At 48.0% G+C, this 20,689-nt stretch overlaps 1 protein-coding gene and 1 long non-coding RNA gene across 5 annotated transcripts in view; one reads left to right on the top strand and one right to left on the bottom strand.

Moving 5' to 3' along the window:
• FKBP1A (FKBP prolyl isomerase 1A) overlaps positions 1-13,704 on the bottom strand; it is a 24,872-nt gene extending 11,168 nt beyond the window's left edge. Inside the window, exons 1-2 of one of the 4 annotated variants that reach the window (XM_083507810.1) lie at positions 13,300-13,704; positions 13,144-13,191 (exon numbers count right to left, since the gene is read on the bottom strand). In XM_083507810.1, the coding sequence (XP_083363936.1) occupies positions 13,144-13,191; positions 13,300-13,336 (85 nt within the window). In that variant the 5' untranslated portion in view covers positions 13,337-13,704. Of the gene's footprint in view, positions 1-12,373; positions 12,518-13,143; positions 13,192-13,299 lie in introns of those variants that run through there. The other 3 variants (XM_083507811.1, XM_083507809.1, XM_083507808.1) reach the window with 3 other exon arrangements.
• LOC310708959 lies at positions 13,688-20,642 on the top strand. Its single transcript, XR_014527260.1, has 3 exons — positions 13,688-13,791; positions 15,800-16,463; positions 19,628-20,642. It is a non-coding gene; the product is annotated as an uncharacterized lncRNA (long non-coding RNA).
• Positions 20,643-20,689: the final 47 nt, after the last annotated feature.

The raw sequence follows: 20,689 nt of genomic DNA, 5'->3' as shown, positions 1-20,689 counted from the left end.
TCTGTGTGGAAGGTGGAAACCTCTCCCCCTACAGCAGTGGTTCTCAACCTGTGGGTCCCCAGATGTTGTTGGACTACAACTCCCATCACCCCTAGCTAGCAAGGCCAGAGCTCAGGGATGATGGGAGTTGTAGTCCAACAACATCTGGGGACCCACAGGTTGAGAACCGCTGCCCTAGAGAGAGGTCCATGCCTTTGGTACTCAAAGAAGCGGTGATACAGCCTCTGCTGGAAATAAAAATATATCTGGACCCCTCTGTGAACACCCACTGACCCACCATGTTGCGTAATATGGCTCTAGGGTTTCTGGATTCAAACTAGTTATGCTAAAAAGCCAATGCAATTCTGGGCTGCATCAATAGGAGTATAGCATCTAGATCAAGGGAAGTAATAGTGTCACTGTATTCTGCTCTGGCCAGACCTCACCTGGAGTACTGTGTCCAGTTCTGGGCACCACAATTCAAGAAGGACACGGACAAACTGGAACGTGTCCAGAGGAGGGCAACCAAAATGGTCTAAGGGAGCTGGGCATGTTTAGCCTGGAGAAGAGGAGGTTAAGGGGTGATATGATAGCCATGTTCAAATATAGAAAAGGATGTCACATAGAGGAGGGAGAAAGGTTGTTTCCTGCTGCTCCAGAGAAGCGGACACGGAGCAATGGATCCAAACTACAAGAAAGAAGATTCCACCTAAACATTAGGAAGAACTTCCTGGCAGTAAGAGCTGTTCAACAGTGGAATTTGCTGCCAAGGAGTGTGGTGGAGTCTCCTTTTTTGGAGGTCTTTAAGCAGAGGCTTGACAACCATATGTCAGGAGTGCTCTGATGGTGTTTCCTGCTTGGCAGGGGGTTGGACTCGATGGCCCTTGTGGTCTCTTCCAATTCTATGATTCTATTCTATGCTTCTATTATTCTAGATGCCTCCAAGGATAGATTTTGGCCTGGAAGCCACCTCTGTTGCACAAGCAGATGACACAGGCAGGGAGACAGGTGAAGAAGCAAAAGCCCGTTTATTCTCCTGGCCCTCTCAGTGGCATTCAGTACAGTACTAACTATGGTTATCTTTCTGGGCTGCCTTGGAGGAACAGGAATTTAAAAACTTTTCCTTTAAAGCCAAAGACACTTATCCTCTTCAGAATGCAGCACTCAACAAGAAATCAACAGTTTGGGGTTTGTTTTCTTCCCATGTATGCAGAATTGCGTAACAGTCCCCACTTAGGGTAACAAATGTTTACTGGCCTCGTTATCAAATTAAGCCAGCCTCCAAAACGGCCAAAGAATACCAAACCCACACGATTTTTTTGTGAATCAAAACACATTCTTGCAGCAAAATCAAATCTAACATTCCAAGCACGGGGGAGACTGCCAAATACTGACAAGGGACAGCCCCCACTTGGAGAAGGAGAAAGAAAAGGAGGAGGAGGAGAGCCAAAGACAAAGCCAGGACTCCTCTCCAGAGCAGGAGGATGGATGGATGATGTTTGCCACCAGAGATAAGGAGGGGAACGGCCGAGAGCAAAGAGGAAAAGTTGGCAAGGTGGAAAGTGCAGCTTTGGACCCGGAGCTTGAGACATCGAGGGATCCAAGCAGCGAACATCCGTTTTTCGCAAGAGGCCAATGCCTGTACGAGAGCTTCCACATTTGAAGCAGCAGCCCTGCTCAGCTTCCTCCTGGGACAAGGCGTCGTGCTTTCTAGCTCCGTGGAATTACCGTATTTTTTGCTCTATAAGACTCACTTTTCCCCTCCCAAAAAGTAAGGGGAAATGTGTGTGCATCTTATGGAGCGAATACAGGCTGCGCAGCTATCCCAGAAGCCAGAACAGCAAGAGGGATCGCTTCTGAGATTCAGAATATTATTTTTTCTTGTTTTCCTCCTCCAAAAACTAGGTGCGTCTTATGGTCTGGTGCATCTTATAGAGCGAAAAATACGGTATATTTTGAGAGATGTCTGAGGCACCTTTTTACAGAAGGCGGTAAAAATATTCCTGTTCAATAGCAGCCAAATACAGTTCAAGAACTGTATTTGGCTGTTATTTCTATTTTATTTTTTTGCACTTCACATCATTTGGCTGTTTTATCCTTGCCCGGGGGGGGGGGGGGTTAAGGCTTATCTCAAGGAATGCAGCATGCATGTACCGAAGTAAAATGGCACAGCACGCAGCATCTAATGCAAATAATAATAATAATTATGAACCTAACAAGAGCTTGGCTGCTGCATGAGACCAAAGATCCAGCACTTTGTTTTCCGTGGCCAAGCAGGACATGAACACAATGGCACGCTCCTTAAAGCCTTTTTCGGCTCGCTACTGAATTGATCTTAAAATGTTGAGTAAAGGTAAAGGGACCCCTGACCATTAGGTCCAGCCATGGCCGACTCTCACGGCGCTCATCTCGCTTTTTTGGCCAAGGGATCCGGCGTACAGCTTCCGGGTCACGTGGCCAGCATGACTAAGCCGCTTCTGGCGAACCAGAGCAGCGCACGGAAACACTGTTTACCTTCCCGCCGGAGTGGTACCTATTTATCTACTTGCACTTTGACGTGCTTTCGAACTGCTAGATTGGCAGGAGCAGGGACCGAGCAACGGGAGCTCACCCCGGGGATTCAAACCGCCAACCTTCTGATCAGCAAGCCCTAAGCTCTGTGGTTTAACCCACAGTGCCACCCGTGTCCAAAAAATGTTGAGTACGCACTCCAAATAACCACATGCGAATTCTGCACAGCTAAGATTCCACTCCCAACTCAAGAGCACAAGTCCCCTGCAATTATTTCCTGATCAGGAAATCCATATCCTTCTCTCAAAAGCTGGAAGAATTCCAAGGATGCTAAAACTAGTCTGTATGGACAAAGATGGTAATTGAGCTGCTGAACATGCATTTGTGGCAGCCATCGTTTATTAGCCAATTCACCTTTCTGTGGGTCACACTGGTTCAAATGGAGCAGCTCCCACAAAGCCAACTTAAGGCACCTCAGGCATTATGCGGCAGCACAGACAGAGGGGCAGGAGAGTATATCAAGTGCCTTGAGTGCCATTTTCTGATAAAGCAATTTAAAGCCTAATGCTAAGCTTGCTTAGATGTGAGTCCCATTGAATTCAGTGCTATTTATTTATCTCTCCCACCTTCAGTAAAAATCACTCCCAAGTAGATTTACTCTCAGGTAATCTTGCATGGAATTGCAGCATTTGCCGCAGACAGCAGACACCCTGTGTAACTCTGCAGCAACACACTGCCCCTCTCTTAAAAGGTTACTCGATCAGAAAACAACAAAAGCCTGCATTTGTTGCAGGAAGTGAGAAACTGCAGCCCTCCAAGTGCCTGTAACCTGGGCAACAGTCCTATACGTGCAATTTGAATTGAATGAAGAATGGCTCCATTTCAAGAAGGTCAGACATCTCGCATTCGCTGGGTCTTTGCCACAGTTGGCAGGCTGCCCTCCAGAGCCTCAGAAGGCAATGTGCAAATTGGCAAGAGGCGGCCCAGGAGTTCCCACCCACTTCGATTTGCAGCACAGAGAGAGCAAGGAGCGTCTCAGAGGCTGCTTTCGCTGCCGCTTCAAGTGCCGGCTGCACAGTTGGCCTTTCAGCTACAAAGGCTCCTCATCACCTTACACGGTAAAGTCCTTCCCAAGCAGGCAGACGTCCCCGTTAAAGCCAGCGGCTGGAAAAATAAAGGGCATTCCTGTCCCGGAGCCGTTTACTTTGGGAAGGTATGAACAGAATGTGCAACATTTCCTAGAGTGCCATCTTGCTGCACTGGAACAGAGACGCGATTCCCTGGCAGCCTATGGAGCCTGGCAGCCGGTCCTGTTAGCAACAAGAGGCTTGGCGGTGGTGGGCAAAGGTCCAGATTTAAGTCGGGATACGAAAGGGCACAGTCTCCCGATGACAGCTTATTTGCAAACTGTGGTGAGCTCCGTCAGGTTCTACAAAAAGGCAAGATGGAGACCAGTTGCAGCAGCTGCCCCCAGAAGACACGGGCCAATGGAGGGCAGAACACACACATTGCTCGCTTAGAAGGAGGGGATCCTGGGAAAGGGGAACGCGGGAGGGAGAACAGGCAAGCTGGGGCTTCCCCAGTTTCAGCAATGACCAGTGAGGAACAGAAAAGCCACAAAGCTCTGCATGCGCACTCATGGGCAAACAGGGCCTCCAAAGGAGCCTGCGTCTCTTGGCACCTGTCAGCGCCGTCTCTGAATGGCTTACTCCCCTCAAATGCCATGACATTGCCCAAACCATGCCCGGCACCCAAGTCCATGCATTGCCAAGGAGGTGGGCATATTTACAAGCACACTTTTTGGAGAGCCCAGAAACAAGCTGCTTTGCTTAGACCCCTGAAATCTATGCCCTTGTGTTCTTGACCACTGCTTTCCAGGGTGTCACTTATCTCGTAACCCAAAACCCACCCCAGAAACGCCTCTCTCCCCCCCCCCATGCTTTCTCATGGAAGAAAATGGAATTGCAGAGTTGGAAGATACCCCTGAGGATCATCTAGTTCAGCGATTCTCAACCTGTGGATCCCCAGATGTTGTTGTACTACAACTCCCATCATCCCTGAACTCTGGCATTGCTAGCTAGGGGTGATGGGAGTTGTAGTCCAACAACATCTGGGGACCCACAGGTTGAGAAAGGCTGATCTAGTTCAACCCCCTGCAGAAATTTGCAGCTGGGCCTTACACCAATGAAACCTGAAAGCCACAACATCGTGTGCACCACGCGAACATGACAGAATCTCCATCTTCCTGCACATTCCAAGCAACAAGGGAGCTGAACAACTGCCAAAGCCAAGCCCACAAAACCTTGAATGGTTCCACAAGGAACAATCCAATCTCATTTCTAGAACATGAACTGGACAGATCACTAAGACAACCACCCTCCTCTGTCCCTGTTATCCTTAATTTCTCAGCAAAAGTAACTCAAAACACAAACCACGGAAAAGGGGAAGTGTTGTCAAACCCAGACTGCACTGTGAACCCAGAAGACTCCAGGTCAAACCTCAAGCCTACTAGTTGGCCTTGGCTATTACTTATCAACTTCCGCGGTTTTTAAAGTTTCTAATGGATTATTTTTATTTAATCCCACAGTCCCACGCGATTCTGTTATGAGTTTTAGGGCTGGGAGATACCTGGCTCTCAACATCGGGATATATTATCAGCTAATATATCACAGTGTCTGAAATAAGGATGGAGCCATGTAGAGGCATTGGGCAGGCTTCAGGGTTTTTGCAGCATCGTGATTTTTGCATAGCGCATGCACACACACACACGGCGATATATTGCCGGGTCAAAAATTATGAAACTGATACCACAATATGGATTTCAAACTGATTTGGGGCAATATAAGGAGCTTTCTCCAGCATTGTAGGAAAGATGTTAAAAAAATAAATTAAGGACAATTGTGATATGGTTAGGAATCTGTGGGCCTACACAGTATTTTTTTTCCAACAGAATAGTGCTTCTGGTGGACCAGTTACCGTATTTTTTGCTCTAGAGGACTCATTTTTTCACTCCTAAAAAGTAAGGGGAAATGTCTGTGCGTCTTACGGAGCGAATGCAGGCTGCGCAGCTATCACAGAAGCCAGAACAGCAAGAGGGATTGCTGCTTTCACTGCACAGTGATCCCTCTTGCTGTTCTGGCTTCTGAGATTCAGAATATTTTTTTTTTCTTGTTTTCCTCCTCCAAAAACTAGGTGCGTCTTGTGGTCTGGTGTGTCTTATAGAGTGAAAAATACGGTAGTTAGGAGTCGGTATACACCCAAATGTACCCAATGATCAGACACCACCCAATTTTACACAGCTGCCAAGGTTGTTCAAAGCATGGGGCTCAGCAATTTTAGAAACACTAGCCGTGAACTGAAACCAGTCCTTCATCTGAATAGACACACGCAAGAGGAGGTGTTCCTGTGTGACATGACAACTGAAGCCTCTGCCATTAGGTCCAGATCTAACTCTTAAGATTTGAACACACCCTGTTCCACTTCAGACCTAATGATCTGATGGCTTTATGGGCCCGTGTGCTCCCTCCTCATCACAGTCTGATATCTTTGTTTGCAAGCAGAAATAAGGACACAGTGGCCCAATTTGGATGTCCAAGAAAACTGGTTTAACAAACTATGATCATCTTCCTTGTGGATAAGAGAAGATCTGCTGGATCAGACCCAATCCAGGACATGTTCTGGCAATGGCCCAGAGACCACGTTGAGGCAGACATTAGATGATATACATGAGAAACGGGGTAGAACCACCCATTTAAACTAGCTTGATCCAAGTGTGGAAGTAAAATAAAATCCAGGTAAAGGTACCCCTGACCATTAGGTCCAGTCGTGGTGGACTCTGGGGTTGCGTCGTTCATCTCGCTTTATTGGTCGAGGAAGCCGGTGTGCAGCTTCCAGGTCACGTGGCCAGCATGACTGAGCCGCTTCTGGCGAACCAGAGCAGCGCACGGAAATGCCATTTACTTTCACTTTGACGTGCTTTCGAACTGCCAGGTTGGCAGGAGCAGGGACCGAGCAATGGGAGCTCACCCTGTCGTGGGGATTCAAACCGCCAACCTTCCGATCGGCAAGTCCTAGGCTCAGTGGCTTAGACCACAGCGCCACCCACGTCCCAAAATACAGGTAGCACCCAGTAAAACCCATTGCAGGAACATTGATCTAACCAAAAGTGTGCTTCAAGCGCTCCAGAAGAAGCTATATATACATTATTTTCCTCAAAATAGTAATAGTCAACAGCACACACGGCCTAAACAATTCGGTGCCGCATCCCAGCAACATGCTATGTACGTTAAAGCTATGGTTTTCCCTGTAGTGATTATGGAAGTGAGAGCTGGACCATAAAGAAGGCTGATGGCCGAAGAATTGATGCTTTTGAATTCTGGTGTTGGAGGAGACTCTTGAGAGTCCCATGGACTGCAAGAAGATCAAACCTCTCCATTCTGTAGGAAATCAGCCCTGAGTGCTCACTGGAAGGACAGATCGTGAAGCTGAGGCTCCAATACTTTGGCCACCTCATGAGAAGAGAAGACTCCCTGGAAAAGACCCTGATGTTGGGAAAGATGGAGGGCACAAGGAGAAGGGGATGACAGAGGACAAGATGGTCGGACAGTGTTCTCGAAGCGACCAGCATGAGTTTGACCAAACCGCGGGAGGCAGTGGAAAATAGGAATGCCTGGCGTGCTCTGGTCCAGGGGGTCACGAAGAGGCAGACACAACTAAACGACTAAACAACAACAACAATGTAAGATACCAACACACAACATCCCAGGTGAAGGATACTTGCCAACATGACCAGGAAAAATCCTTTCCCAACGCATGCGGTCAAGAATGAAGATTGCCTTTTAACTTCTGTTAGCAGTCTGATAAGTCCTTAAGCTGATACTATAAATGTCTGACATCCCCTGTAAACTATGTCTATACGTTGTTTGGCCCTGACCCTCAATAGTCTGAAATGACATCGGGTGCATGCAATTCAGTGTCACACTATTACATGTGTTCCGTCTGCACAAGCATTTTCGCTTGCAAGGCAGAAAGATCCCCCTTGCACTGTTCTGGGGGTACCCCAAGACCCCAGAGTTTCAGGGAGCACAGGGATATAAGGGGGTGGGAATCCCATTTTGAAAGTGGATGCCCTTTTGCAGGGCTTCCGCTAACAGAGTTCATTAGATGAATCACACTCATCTTACAGTCATTTCCAATTGGCTATACAGTGGCGTCATCCCATTCATGATCCCTGAATGGCTGAGATCACCCGAGATCAATACTCTGAGGAGAATTAATGGGATCAGAGGCGACTGAAGAGAAAAGAATATCAACACCATTTGTCTCAGAATTACTAGTTTCTACCTGAGGAATGAAATCAGATATTTGGTTCAGCTCTCTTTTTAAGAGGTGTCCTGCTTCCAGTTCAGTTATGAAAATGGAGCGGTGGGGGCACAGATGCTTCTTACCCCACCAGGCCAGTTGGAGAAGTCGACTCTGCAAAATGGGGCCTGCTTTCAATCTAATAAAGCTGATTTTAAATGAATTTCATGCTTGGGAGAGGAGCACCTTGCCTGCCACATCTGGAAACGACTTGCAGTGGGGAAACCCAAACTGCTCCTACTAAGCTGACAGTTCTTGTAAATGCATCTGAAATGCTACGCAGTCTTTGCCTCTCCTAAGAAGTTCAGGCACTAACAAGAATGAGCACATCTGCCCCCAATCCTCAGGCTGTGGGCACAGAACCTCACCCATGCTCCCTGTTGCTCCCACACTGGCACCAGAGATAATTCATTTATAGCCTGCATAATCCAAAAGTGCCCCCATGAGGTGTGGTCAGGATCGCAGTTTAGAATTCCCAGCACCCAATACATGGCCTGAAGGCTATGGGGGAGAACCATCCTAACTTTTTAACTCCTATGATACAGAACATGCAACCCTCATGCCACAAACCCATTTCTCCTCTTCCTCCATGCTTTGTTCCCAAAAATGTTGTGTTGCAAAGAGAACGTCAGCAATGTCTAGGCAACACGATGACCATGTACACACGCAATAGACAATCTTTATAGAACTCCTTCAAACCATAACAAGTACAAAATGAAATCTTCAGTCTCAAAGTCTCTGAAAATCTTTAAATGAAGTGAGGTACCAGACTTTATACGATGAAAGACAAGCTGTGAAGCTTTGTGTATTCGGCAAATATGATGTCCAGCACTGAACAGTGATTCCAGATACTGACTACTGTTTCGTAGAATTCTTCGTCAGCGTGGTGGGAGGACATAAAATTGCTTCATAAACCCATCTTATTTCGAATGAATGTATGTAAATGAAAATATCAAATGCTGTGGAACAGTGCTCATGTAATAATGTAGTCACTGCTCACTGTCTGTACCTGGCATCTTGCATGTACGATCCCTATCCTGCTCACATCGGATGCCGCTCGCTAAATCAGACCAGGCCAACCTTTCGAGCAGACATCGCCCTTGCCAAAAAATAAAAAAGCTAAACCAGAGCATGAAACACCTGAGAAAGGAGAGAGGCTGCATTTTAGCACCACGGGGCTTGCTAAAGGTAAGACGGTGTTGTCCAAACACACCCACACACCCAAATTAAGTGGAGATGACGGAAAGGAGCTGCCTGTGGCTCAGCCCTCCCCAAATGCTCCACAGACACAGAAAAGGAAGGCTGCACTGCCAGCACCAGAGGGCGGGCGAATCTCCTGTCCCAACCAACAGCCTCCAGGTCCCCTGCCAGCCATCCCTTTGTTCTTCCTGTCAGCGCAAGAGGCAGCCAGGGAGAGACCATCCTCATTTCCCTTCCCCACCCAATGACAGCAGGGAAGGAAAGAGAAACAGATGGAGTGGCTGCTAATCCGGGAGGGGTGGAGAGGGAGGTCGTCTGCGCCGGCACCAAGCCTTCCCTTTTCTTCCCTTTGGTATCCAAGAACGGGGTCCCCAGGAAATACTACGCAGGAGGGAGAAAGAAGATCGCAAGGGGAGGATGGCAGTCCAGTGAAGAGCTAGTTCGTTCCATGAGCTATACAAGGCAGAGGTAAAGAGAACCTCTCCAAGAGGGCAGGCCCTTTGCTGTTTTAACTCACACCAGAGTAAGGCTGCCACACAGGGAGAGTCCTCCATCATAAGCACCCAAGGGATGCTGTGCCAAATCCCTGCAGCCTGGAGGCAAGAAAATCACTTTGGCTTCCACAGCTACATCACGAAACGGGAAGAACTGGTTATTCAACCTGGCGCCTTCCCCTAAAAACAGGACACTCTCCATCGACAGCATTCCCAGAATTTCCCTGGAGGCTTCCAAAAAAGATTTCGCTCCCCAGACTGCAAGCTTAACTGCTATCTTACAGCTTCCACCCGTTTGTCTCCCTTACTTCCCCCGCCACCCAGGGATGTTTGAAGAGCAGCTACCACTCAGCTAGCGTTACGCCTTCTTCATATTTCTGGCACAATGAGAAGCCTTGCAAGTGCGCACAAAGCAAGGGGTGCCAAGAAGAAAAATCAGCCACTACGCTGCTAAGAACCAGGCCATCCATCCAACCGCTGTTGGAAGTAGCTCTACCCATATAAGCAGCTGGGTTGTCACAGCGCAACCACGGCAAAGCATTCTGGCCTTGCATACTTCATGGTGTTCTCCCTCCCGCCACAGCTTCAAGCCCTACAAGGAAAGAACTCAAACCTTCACTCCTAGTGGGCGGCCAGCTCTGCAGGTGCACAATGCATACCGTTCACTGCGTGGCATCAGGAACGTGGAACTCTGCACCAACTCCCAACATTAGAGGCATTATGATACAGGCCGCGGTCGATTTGCACGGGGGCCACTTTCCGAGACACTGCAAGCTTACGTGAAATTGCGTATAATCCAAACACCCACTGAAAAAGCCTGCAAACACCTCGATCCGCCCCTTTTGGTGACGTTTTCAGATCACTTCCAGGTGCGGCACAATGCAAATGTGTGCATTTGCACACATTTTGGACATACCTAGAATGGTCACTGCCTGTATTCTTGTCCCAGGTGGTCTCTTCTATGCGGCACACGCAGTCTCTCCATGGGTCAGGCAATGATGTGAGACGGCCTCCGTAAAAATGGCAATGGGGCCTATAGAGATGCTTTCAGCCAGCTGCAATCCAGCAGTGGAATCCAACAGCCCTTCAGAAATCTGCCATACTCAGAGCCTGGTTTCCTTCCGTAAGTAATTCACGTATGGATCATCACTCACTGCATGCGGGAAGGGCAAGGGATTTCAGAATGCTGTGTGAATATTTACAATTTAAAGTTGCTAGAAGCCGTAAGAGATAGAGGGCAGCCAGAGATTCCATGCGTGCCTTTGAAGCCTTCTTTGAAAAAACTAGGCTGTCGTCTCCATCACTTCCTAGCAACGAATCCCAGTACAGAAAGGGGAATACCTTAGTGGACAAATTAGCTGTCAGTTCCACAGATCAACCAATCGGGCTTCAAGCAGCAAAGCGAAATATCTACCAAAGAAGGTTAACACAGAGTTCACGTTCCACCAGATTCAGAGCCACCCTCAAAATCGGGGGGCATGTTCTCAAAAAAGGGGCACATGCAACATGTTTCAACTAAATGCTTTCTCACTGCACATAGCACAGCAGCTGACTTTCCAACTAGATCAATTTCAATGATTTGGGTGCTCTTGATCAACCTAGGGAGCAGACACGCTCTTTGCTAAAAGGGTTTAACATGAGCCAAAATGGAAGCACTTCTAATATAATATGCAAATCACCACAGTATTGCACCCAAGTGATTAAGTACAGTACTTTGGCACAATCGTCTGAAGACCTGTGCTTTCCTCACATTGCCAATATTAGATTTTGAAGTACAAAAATATGTTAGATGACCTGTGTAGCACCAAAGAATCAGCCTGAGTGCAGAGACAGTGACTGACATGCTAATGAACACTTGATAACAGCGACTACCTGAAAGGTAGCACATTTTTTAAACACACACACACGGATATGCAGTAATAAATGGAACCTCAGACCTATCCACATATCACTAAAACCACAAAGGTGTGAAAAATGAACTCCACATTAACAGCCCATTCGCAAAGACCACTAATCAACCCAGACTAACCAAAAGCATGCACCAGCACCTCAAGTCCTGTCCTCGTGATCAGGATGTCAGGCATAGCTTCTGAAAAAGGACCCAGGCCACTGACACTTGAAATAAATGACACTAGGCAAAATGCACTAAAGGTCTGTCTGCCTAAGGCAACTTCGTATGCATATAAAAATATCAAGATGCACTGAAACAAGAGTACACAAGGATCTGCCTTATGTTCAATCAGACCACCGGATCCATTTAGCTCTGTGTTATCTACACGGACTGGCAGCAGCTCTCCAGGGTTTCAGAAGGGAGGAGTCCTCCCCAACAGTACCTGGAGAGACCAAGGACTTTTCGCACCCAAAGCACAGGCTCTGTCACTTAGCTATGGCCCCTTCCTCAATGCTTGCTTCCACTGCCCAATAAATTTAGGCTTTTTCCTGAAGGATTTAAAAAAAAAAACCCAGCCCCCAAAATCTTGCCCACAAACATGAAACACATTTTTTCACTCATTTCTGATGGAAGTTCCTTAAATATTCCAACCGTCAAAAAGCAAGTAAGCAAGCTACTGTAACAAATAAATAAATTCGGGCAGATTGGATCTCCCTTACAAGAGCTGGCATGACAATCACTTGGGAAACAGAGCAGACCAGAAGCATAGAAACCTCAACCATGTTTTTTAGCCTTGCAGACGGAGAAGCATGCGGTTGCAGGCGAGGGCGGCATAAACCCCACAAGATGCCAACCACAGCCTAAGACCCCTGCCAGAAGCAACAAGATTTATGACGAAATTGCAGTATTAAGGGCAAACAGCTTATCTAAGTAGCACCTTCCTTTTGGCGAGATCCTTTCCGCCTAGCCCAAGCACAGCTGCTTGGGAATCCGTGGCTGCTCCAGTAGTACCTCTGAGCAGGTGGTGGCTCAGGGGAAAACCACACACTGGGTTTAAACATGGGTGCCGTAGACCACAAAGCTCGCTGGCGTGGAGGGGGGGCATGCGGAGAGACCCACACACAGCCCCCCCTCTTCGATGCACGCAGCAAGACCCAAGGAGCATCAGTTGCCAAGGGAAGAAAGGGCACAGATTTGAGTGCCCACCACCCTTTTTCCAAAGCAGGTTTGTGGGTTGCGATGCCCAAGAGGCGGTTAAAATGCGATGGAGGAGGGGGTTGTTTTTGCAACCAGGTAAGGGAGGAGGAGCCTCAGCCTGCCAATCAACCCCCCCCCACCCGTTTGACAATTAAGGTTTTCCTCTAACCACTGCACCTTATGCCACCGTGCCCAGCCATATCCTAACCCTCTGCTGGAAGGAAGAGGGGGGGGCACAGATTTCTGCTCCTGCTTCTCCCCCCCATAACATTTCACCCCCTACCAGCTGAGACACACTCGCCCCCCCCATACGCACAGTTGCCCCCTCCACCCCTCCCTTTTCTGCTCCAAGCACAAAACGCAGCTGTGACCCCCCACTCCCTCCCCACCAGACACAGAGAGAGACCGTTTGCGACCCCTCCCCACCCCAACCAAAAAGCCTCCCCCCACATTCCTGGAAGTGGGGCGAGTGGGGGGGGGTTAAAAGAGGGTCATTCAGACGAGACTCACCCGTGTAGTGCACCACGCAGGTCTGCCCTCGCTTAGGGAAGGTCCTCCCTAGATGAGAGGAAAAGGCAGTTAATGGGGGGGGGAGAAGAGGGGGCTCGTGCCCCCTAACCTCTTGAGGGGGGGTCGTCGGTTGAGGGGGGGGGTCTCTCGGCTCACCGTCCCCGGGGGAGATGGTCTCCACGCGCACGCCCATGTGGCCCGGCCCGCGGCGATGCTAGTCCCCAAAGGCGCACCGGGAGGAGCGGCAGCGGCGAGTCCGGCAGGCGAGAGGGAGGAGAAGCAACGGCGGACGAAACACCAACGCCTGGAGCGAAGGAGGGGGGGAGGGAGGAGCCGCGCCCGCGCACTGCCGTTTAGAACGGAGGCCCCGCCCCACGCCGACGCCGCCCTGCCTCGCCTCGCCGGAGTCGGCCGCTCGGAGCCACGCCCCGCCGTTTTTCGCGCGCGCGCGCCCGCTCGGAAAAGGCGAGGCGCACGTGGCCGCGGCGGTGGGAGGGGCAAAGAGCGCGGCTGAGGGAGAGGGGAGAGCAGACGCCGCCGCCATCTTGGCTGCTGCCCCTCAGGGAGGAGGAGGAGGCGGGAGAGGGAGAGCGGGCTGCTCCCTCTTTCTCCCCCTCCCTCGACTCTCCCACACACAAATATACATTAGTATATCACATATACCAATACATATAGTATTACGTTATTTTATATACCCCAGCCACTCTGGGCGGCTTCCAACAAAGATGAAAAATACACTAAAATGTCACATATTAAAAACTTCCCTGAACATTATTAGTATCCCTGAATATCATTAGTATATCACATATACTAATACATATATTACGTTGTTCAAAGGTCAAATCGCATCCTAAGAATAATAACGATTTTGTTATTTGTACCCCACCCATCTGACTGGGTTGCCCTCAGCAACCTCTGGGAAAAGGGAAATAGGAAAAAATGGTCGTGTTTGTGGTAAAAAGAATACAGTGCGGTCCCCAAACATGCACATAACATTGTTTTCCTCTGCCTGATCCACAGGCTCGGATTCCCTAGTTGCTAGCGGTTCTTGTTTTTGTCTGTGAGCCGCGCTGGGTCCCTGTCAGGGGAAAAGGCAATCATGTGGTGGGTAGGGAGGCAAGTGTGCTGTTCATGGCCGCCTGCACTTCAGAGAGGGGAAGGGGACTGCCGCTCATGCCTGGGCCCATACCCTCCAATGTTTCTCCCACAAAAATAGGGCTGAAGAATCTGAAGAAGTGTGCATGCAAATGAAAGCTCATACTGAAGGAAGGTGAGGACAGGTGACCTCACCTAGGCCCAAAGTTACCCCCCACCAAAGCAGGCTCAAAGCTTCTCAAAAGCTTTTCAAAATCATTTTCTCAGCAGCTAAGCATCAGAAACATTCCGCTTGCTGTAACTAAAAAGATTGCAACAAGGTAGAGAACAGAGCCCTTTGTCTTCTCAGGCCTTTCTCAGAACCACATTGCAACTTGCTTTCTCCGGGAACCATGCCAAAGCACAAGAATGAAACAACGGGAACACTGTGAAAACCCCCTCACCCCCTTTCCTGCCAAGAGTCCACAATAGTCCCAAGACAGCTTTCTGTACATGCTCAGGAACCTCAACATGGGGCAGGACTCTGGAAGAAGGAGGAGAAAGGAGGAGGGAACTGGAAAGGGGTATATATGTTTGTGCACATGATTGTGAACTCGTGCATGCTTTTTGTGACTTATCACACTTCCTCCTTCTACCAGTTCATGGATGGTAGAAATAAAAGCCTTTTCTCCGAAACTATTCCTTGAGTGTCTGTTGACTCCCACTTCCCTTTCCCAGGCGCAATATTTTTCCTACCCAAGAGCAAAGCCTCATAAGGCTACAATACCAAGAACAAATTTAGTTGGTCTCTAAGGTGCTACTGGACCATTTTTTATTATATTATTTCTACTGCGTCAGGCCAACATGGCTCCCTCCTGAATCTAGAAAAATACAGTGGTGCCCCGCAAGACGAATGCCTCGCAAGACGAAAAACTCGCTAGACGAAAGGGTTTTTCGGTTTTGAGTTTCTTCGCTAGACGAATTTCCCTATGGGCTTGCTTCGCAAGACGAAAGCGTCTTGCGCTTTTTTTTAAAGCCGCTTGAAAAGGCGCAGTTGCGACGGACCGTGCTTCGCAAGACGAAAAACATCGCAAGACGAAAAGACTCGCAGAACGAATTCTTTTCGCCTTGCGAGGCACCACTGTAGGGCTGTTTTATTCTACATCAGGGAGCGTCTCTCTCTTGCACAGAGACGTCCTGTCTCCATGGGTCACCTCCAGCCAATGGCAACCTCTCCACTTAACCTACCTCGCAGGATTGTTGTGAGGGGGAAAAATGTGTGAGGAAGGGATCGTGTGCGACACCTTCTACAGATTAATAAAATGAAATAGAAGTGTAGCTGTAAGCTGGCTTGAGTCGCTGTTGGGGGAGGAAATGTGGGATATAACAACAACAACTGTGAGAATGATCAGGAACATACCAGAAAGTAAATAGTAATAATGTAGCCTTATGAGGCTTTGCCCTCGGGTGGGAAAAATATTGCGCCTGGGAAAGGGAGAATGGGAGTCAACAGACACTCAAGGCATCCTCTTTACATACAGAGGCAACTCACAACCTCCTCTCTTATTTATTTATTCTGTAGAATGAATGAATGAAGAGTTGGAAAAGGTTCTGGAAAGAGCAACCAAACTGAGCAAGGATCAGAGCAGAAGAAAAGTTACCAGATTATAGTCGGGGCTTTTTTTTTCCACAATCAAGTGGTGTGTCATTTTTAACGAAATAAAGAAAAATAATTTCCGCCTTACAGACCCAATAGGCTTTCAACACAGCGTGCAAAAGATTTGCACGATTTAAAAACCGCCATTTGAGTCTGGCACCGGGAACAGCAATAAAACACGGTGATGCCAGGATTATTCAGGTGGCATTTCCTGCCCTCATCTTTGATGCTGCCCATCAGCCTCCGCCTACTAGGCAGCAGAACCTGCTGATGTCCCCTGAGGACAGACAATGGAACTGAGCAGCTGGATCTAGCTAAGTCCTGTGATGGGAGGCAAGACTTCCCTGGATGGCAATTGGCTGTTGCCAGGCAACGGCTCCCACTGATGTCCTCAGAGGCAAAGGAATGAATGGGGCTGAACAGCTGGATCTCAACAACTGAAGAGATGCCACGTTGGATGCCTTCAGCAGCAGGATCCCACCTTGGATCAAATCTATGCTTCCGGGGGCCATTAGAAAGCTGCAGAGATGGGGCATGATAGTGCGCACCCTGGAAACGATCTCTTTCAGCTTCTGCCTTCTGGAAGAAGGTCCAGGGTTATAAAGACTAGGACTAGCCGCCTGAGAAACAGTTTCTATCCAAATGCGATTTTGGTTTTAAACACATTGTAAGGAGTCTGCATGGGAGTATATTGTATTTAAAAATGGGGTACAGTGGTGCCCTGCAAGACGAATGCCTCGCAAGACGAAAAACTCGCTAGACGAAAGGGTTTTGCGGTTTTTGAGCTGCTTCGCAAGACGAATTTCCCTATGGGCTTCCTTCGCAAGACGAAAACATCTTGCAAGTTTGTTTCCTTTTTCTTAACACCGTTAATACAGTTGCGACTTGACTTCGAGGAGCAACTCATAGAACGTGGTGTGGTAGCCTTTTTTGAGGTTTTTGAAGACTTTGGTGATTTTTGAAGCTTTTCCAGAACTTTTCCGACACTGTGCTTCGCAAGATGAAAAATTCGCTAGACGAAAAAACTCGTGGAACGAATTAATTTCGTCTTGCGAGGCACCACTGTATCAGAGTTTTTAGGGGGCTAACCAGGTTGGGATAGCTGGGATAGCAGGCTTGTTGGGTTTTGAATATCTTATGTAGATTTTTTCAATTTCATTGTTCTGTATGGGACAATGACAATAAAGATTATCGTAGGAGCAGCCTTTGTAGATGGAATCATCCTGTGCCCTAGCATCCCAGGCTAGATGGAAGTGGAACAAGTAGCTTTTTCTGAGGTGAGTTGGTGGGAGCTGCACACAGTAGTCCATGTATGATGGTCACACCACTTTTTTTAACAAAGTTGTTACCATATTGGCAGTTTTCAGTTCCATTCCTGATGATCCCTACCAGAGAATTCACCCTTTTCAGAGATGCTGCCTACTACGCCGATGTTTTCATTGAGCTATTTACCACCACCTCAAGAGCCCTTTCCTGCTCTGTCACTGCCAGTTCAGACCCTCCACAAGCGCAGACCCTCCAGTTGCCCCCATTTTCCAGGGACAGTCCTGGATTTACAGAAGTTGACCCGGTTTCCAATTTCACCCAGGAACGTCCCGCTTTTCCACTTAGGACATCCCTATTTTCATCAGAGAAATGTTACAGGATATGGAGTTATGCGACCCTGAGCCAAGGAGATAAGTAACTGTACAACCTTTAAAAGACATCTGAAGGCAGCCCTGTATAAGGAAGTTTAAAAAAAAATGTTTTATTATGTCTTTATATATCCTGGAAGCTGCCCAGAGTGGCTGGGGTAACCATAATAAAATTATTATTATTGTGGAATAGGACATCCCTACTTTCACTGGGGAAACCAAAGCTTCAATTATACGGACCTTTGTCGGCAAGGTGATGTCTCTGCTTTTAAGGTGCTGTCTAGGTTTGTCATTGCTTTTCTCCCAAGAAACAGGTGTCTTTTAATTTTGTGACTGCTGTCACCATCTGCGGTGATCATGGAGCCCAAGAAAGTACTCACTGCCTCCATTTCTTCCCCTTCTATTTGCCAGGAGGTGATAGGACCAGTGGTCATGATCTTAGTTTTTTTGATGTTGAGCTTCAGGCCATATTTTGCGCTCTCCTCCTTCACCCTCATTAAAAGGTTCTTTAATTGCTCCTCACTTTCTGTCATCAAGGTTGTGTCATCAGCATATCTGAGGTCCGTATAATTAAAGCTATAGTTTTCCCAGTAGTGATGTATGAAAGTGAGAGCTGGACCATAAAGAAGGCTGATCGCCGAAGAATTGATGCTTTTAAATTATGGTGCTGGAGGAGACTCTTGAGAGTCCCATGGACTGCAAGAAGATCAAACCAATCCATTCTGAAGGAAATCAGCCCTGAGTGCTCACTGGAAGGACAGATCGTGAAGCTGAGGCTCCAAGACTTTGGCCACCTCATGAGAAGAGAAGACTCCCTGGAAAAGACCCTGATGTTGGGAAAGATGGAGGGCACAAGGAGAAGGGGACGACAGAGGACAAGATGGTTAGACAGTGTTCTCGAAGCTACAAACATAAGTTTGACCAATCTGCGGGAGGCAGTGGAAGACAGGAGGGCCTGGCGTGCTCTGGTCCATGGGGTCACGAAGAGTCGGACACGACTAAACGACTAAACAACAACAACACCAGTCTCCTGCCACCCCAGGGAGGATATTGAAAGGGCTTGACTAAACAACAACAACTTTCACCAGAGAAATGTTGGAGGGTATTCAGAGCATTGTAATCACTCTGCATTTGCTTACGTTAAACCACAGTCACAATTTTAATGCCCATTCACCCAGTTTGGAAAGATTGTTTTGGAGCAGCTCACAATCCCTCTTTGTTTGTATCTACCCTGAATAATCTGATGTCATAATCACTGCTCGGCCCTTACTCCACATCATTTCTGAATAAGTTAAAAAGCGCCAGTGCTTGGGCGAACACAGTTCTTAAGGTCCATCTGCTCCATAAATTTAAATCACTGTCATACAATTTTAACAGCTATAGCTTCCTCCAAAGGATCCTGGGTGCTGAGAGTTGTTAGAGAACCCCTATTTCCATCACAGAGCTACAATTCCCAGAATTCCCTGGGAGGTGGGATTGTATCTCTACAATTCCTCATGTAGTTTATCAATCAATCCCACATGCCACACCCCCAGGACATGCACCAGCCACGCCCCCGCCTGCTCTCCGCCCCCTCTGCCACTGGCCCTGAGATCACCACCAGCGGCACGATCCTGGTGGGGTGCCATCACGGCTGCTCCCCCATCCCACACTGGGCGTCACACCCCCAGGACGCATGCCACACCCCTGGGACACATGCCACACCCCTAATATACATGCCACGCCCCCAGGACGCATGCCACACCCCTGGGATATTTGCCAGCCACACCCCGACCTGCTCTCCGCCACTGGCCCTGAGATCTACAAAGGGCGGTATAAAAATTAAACAAATAAATCACAACAATTTGGTTCCCTTGAATATTCTGTTGAACGCGCACGAGCATCTGTCAGAACAGAATGCTGGACTCATTGAGCCACTGGCCAATCCAGCTGGGATTTATTCTCATGCTCTTAATTAATTCAGCAGCAGAACTCATCAATTCTGCCCGTCTCAACCTCAGGAATCGACTTAAAAGTGTGCAGTAGGATATCAATATTCAAACTGAAAGATAAACCCCGAAGCACACTCTTCTTGTAGCTTAACACCCCTCAAATTACTTCTTTGCATTCATTTTGACAGGGTCACGAGGCATCGCTAAAAATGGAAGATTCTCTGTAAGGTCAAATTTTGAAGAGTGCTCAGTATTCAAAGGCAGTTTTCTTCTCAAACCACAAGCAGCCTTTATCCTTTGAAATGGAGAAACCCTCTGGGGAGACACACAGCTAGGAATATATATTTTTATCAGAAGTATATCCAGTTTTTAGAACACAGAAGAAAGAACCCCTGATTTGAAGTGAATGATTCTGATGTAAGTGACGGCAGCTGCGCTTGTCATGAAATCTTTCTCCTTCGGGTGCCCTTGCGGAGTTAAAACAGAAGAGGCAAGGACAAATAATTGCACAGAAGGTTTAAGACCTACTCTTCACACTGCAGTTTTCAAAATCAGAACATACTGAAGCGAAAGCTTTATCCGCCTTGTTTTGCAGCGCTAAACAACAAGGGTCCATCTGGCTTAGAACTGCCTGCTCCAAACTGAGAATCATTGACAAATCTGCCATTCCTGGCCCTTTTAACTGAAGATGGCAAGGTTTCGGGGCAGGATGGTCTGTGTGAGAAGAATGTGCTTTGCCACTAAACTATTGCACCTTCCAAAATACCGTATTTTTCACTCCATAAGACGCACTTTTCTCTTCCTAAAAAGTGAGGGGAAATGTCTGTGCGTCTTATGGAGCGAATGTGTGGTCCCTGGAGCCGAATTGCCCAGGGGCAAAAAGCAGATCATGCTTTTTTCTTTTTTTTAAGAGGGAAGTGGGTGTGGAAACAAAGCCACTAATCAGCAAGCGATTGGGGAGGGAGATAAGGGATGCTAGCAATAAAGGAGGCTGCCTGGGAGGGGGGAGGTAAAGACAGCAAACTTGCACGGAGAGGAGACAGGAAGACTAAAGCAATAAGGAGAGAAATTAGAAGAAAAGGAGGAGCAAAAAACTGCTCCAGCTAAGGAAAAGACACTAAGGCAAACAAGAGGGAAGGGAGTGTTGAAAGGAAGCAGCTGATCAGTGGGATCGGGAGAGAGATAAGGGATGGTAGCGAAGGCTGCCTGAGAAGGAGGAGGTTAAAGCCCATGGGTCCTCAGGATTTTTA

This window comes from Podarcis liolepis, assembly GCF_965112155.1.
Source record: "Podarcis liolepis genome assembly, chromosome: 6".
NCBI lineage: Eukaryota > Metazoa > Chordata > Lepidosauria > Squamata > Lacertidae > Podarcis > Podarcis liolepis.
The sequence above is the reverse complement of the archived record's forward strand: the minus strand, read 5'-3'. Positions and strand labels throughout refer to the sequence as shown.